The sequence below is a fragment of the Limulus polyphemus genome, unplaced genomic scaffold, assembly GCF_000517525.1.
Source record: "Limulus polyphemus unplaced genomic scaffold, Limulus_polyphemus-2.1.2 Scaffold6106, whole genome shotgun sequence".
Lineage (NCBI taxonomy): Eukaryota > Metazoa > Arthropoda > Merostomata > Xiphosura > Limulidae > Limulus > Limulus polyphemus.
This window is the reverse complement of record NW_013671716.1, coordinates 32,523-35,113: the sequence shown is the minus strand read 5'-3', so window position 1 is coordinate 35,113 and position 2,591 is coordinate 32,523. Positions and strand designations below refer to the sequence as shown.

The 2,591-nt window shown below is 35.1% G+C and overlaps 1 protein-coding gene across 1 annotated transcript in view; it reads left to right on the top strand.

The window, feature by feature from the left end:
• Nucleotides 1-2,591, top strand: part of LOC106473354 (voltage-dependent calcium channel subunit alpha-2/delta-3-like) — a 41,901-nt gene that overhangs the window by 27,049 nt on the left and 12,261 nt on the right. Inside the window, exon 17 of the mRNA XM_022401799.1 lies at nt 340-411. Coding sequence (XP_022257507.1) covers nt 340-411 — 72 coding nt within the window. The remainder of the gene's footprint in view (nt 1-339; nt 412-2,591) is intronic.

Sequence of the window (2,591 nt, the reverse complement as noted above, 5' to 3'; positions counted from 1 at the left end):
TGAAAGCTAAAGTAATACAGTGTTTATGTGGTTTTATTACGTATAGGAAGCTGAAGTAATACAGTGTTTGTATGGTTTTACGTCGTTATATACAATGTGTGTAGAAAACTAAAGTAATACAGTGTTTATGTGGTTTTATTACGTATAGGAAGCTGAAGTAATACAGTGTTTGTGTGGTTTTACATCGTTATATATAATGTGTTGAAAGCTAAAGTAATACACTGTTTATGTGGTTTTATTACGTATAGGAAGCTGAAGTAATACAGTGTTTGTGTGGTTTTATTACGTATAGGAAGCTGAAGTAATACAGTGTTTGTGTGTTTTTTTTTAATTTTTCAGTTAAGAAGAGAAATGATCAACAGAAACTTTGGATCAAAACAAATTAACGTGAAACTCCATCAAGATGGAATGGTGAGTAACAAATTAACGTGAAACTCCATCAAGATGGAATGGTGAGTAACAAATTAACGTGAAACTCCATCAAGATGGAATGGTGAGTAACAAATTAACGTGAAACTCCATCAAGATGGAATGGTGAGTCACAAATTAACGTGAAACTCCATCAAGATGGAATGGTGAGTAACAAATTAACGTGAAACTCCATCAAGATGGAATGGTGAGTAACAAATCAACGTGAAACTCCATCAAGATGGAATGGTGAGTAACAAATTAACGTGAAACTCCATCAAGATGGAATGGTGAGTACGTATGAAAGAGATTATTTAATTACATCGTTCGCTCGTGTTTTCTTTCCTCAGAATTTCAGGGCGGCGTCAAAACGTCTGACAACGTAACTTTTCAAGTAACTTTGAGTGGTAACTCAAGACATCACACGTGTTTGTTGTTTAGAATTATAGATCGTTCTGGTTTTAATGTGAAGGAAACCGCAACATTTTTCAATAGGATTGGAGGTTCGTGTCCTTAATGCAGAAAGGTAAGCTGAATTGGTAGTTTAAGGTAGCGTATCGTCAAATTTAATCTTGATAAAAGTGATGAAAACAGTGTAGGATTTATAACATTCTTATTCATCACAAACACACTTCATCGATGTGTGAATTGAGATAACGGAAGAGTTTTCAAGTAAGAGTAAACGTATTTTACTGATGTGTGAATTGAGATCAGGGTAGAGTTTTCAAGTAAGAGTAAACATATTTCACTGATGTGTGAATATAAGTGTGAATCGAGATCAGGGTAGAGTTTTCAAGTAAGAGTAAACGTATTTCACTGATGTGTGAATATAAGTGTGAATCGAGATCAGGGAACACTTATATTCACACATCAGTGAAATACGTTTACTCTTACTTGAAAACTCGAATCGAGATCAGGGTAGAGTTTTCAAGTAAGAGTAAACGTATTTCACTGATGTGTGAATATAAGTGTGAATCCAGATCAGGGTAGAGTTTTCAAGTAAGAAGATAGAGTAAACACGTTTCAGCGATGTGTAAAACTACTCCAAGTGAATATTATTACACTTATTATTCATATCTTAATTTTATTCTTGAGTGAACTAATTGTATCTAAGTAGCAGCTTGAGGCGAGAAGTTTTCCTGACCGCAAACATTACATTTGCAGAAATATTTGTTTTAAGTTTTTTATTTCAGTTTATTAACTGTCAATTTTAATTACTAATTAGGTAACGTTTTAATGAAATTTATCGTTCCATTTGCGATATATTACAGAACACACAGTTAGTTTATTTAAACGCGTGTTGTAACAATATCTACAAAACAAAGAAGACTTTACAAAACCACGCGATAAACAACAATAAAAAACGTGATCTTTCACACGAGTGTAAAGGATTCTGTCATCCAAATGGTGATGTCTTTTTTACAGCAGAATATTGTCTTTAACCATACTCGTACTAGTACCATCTGTGAGGAACTGTAAACACGTACATTGATCTCTCTACTAAAATAGATTATATTCCCGACTCCACTTCTGCATCTGATCGACCAAGATCCAAGAACATTTCCAATGTCGTCAATCTGTCATCTGAAACTCAACACAAACTTCCCAGTGAAGGTCTTAATTTTTCTCCTACCCCTAAAAATAGAAATAATTTCAACTCACAGTTGAAAGGAAAAGAACCTTCTGGTCACCCACAGCCAAGAGGGAATCACTGCAGTTGAAAATGTAGGAATTCAAGCCATTAACTCCGACTCAGAAGTACGAAACAATCTCCCCTATAGTGAACGTACTGTTCTAATTTCGCTGAAACATGAAAATGAAATTATTATTAAAGCAGCTGATGAGGGCGGCGCCATTGTCAGTCAAGAAGATAAGTCAGACTACATCAACGAGGCTTACCGATAACTTAATGACACAAACCGCTATAAAAAAGGTAGATTAGGACCTCAGACCGCATTTGTTAAAGTTATCGATAATACGCTATGTAGTTTATAGAAAATCCAACATATCGGTCATGTTCAACTAAACACGCAGTTCCTGGTCGCTTTTACACGTTACCAAAAAATACACAAACCCAACAATACTGGTCGACCTATTTCTAATTGTGGTATGCCTTCTGAAACTTATCTGCTTACGTTGATCACCACATTAAAGATACCCCCCCCCACCCACACACACACACA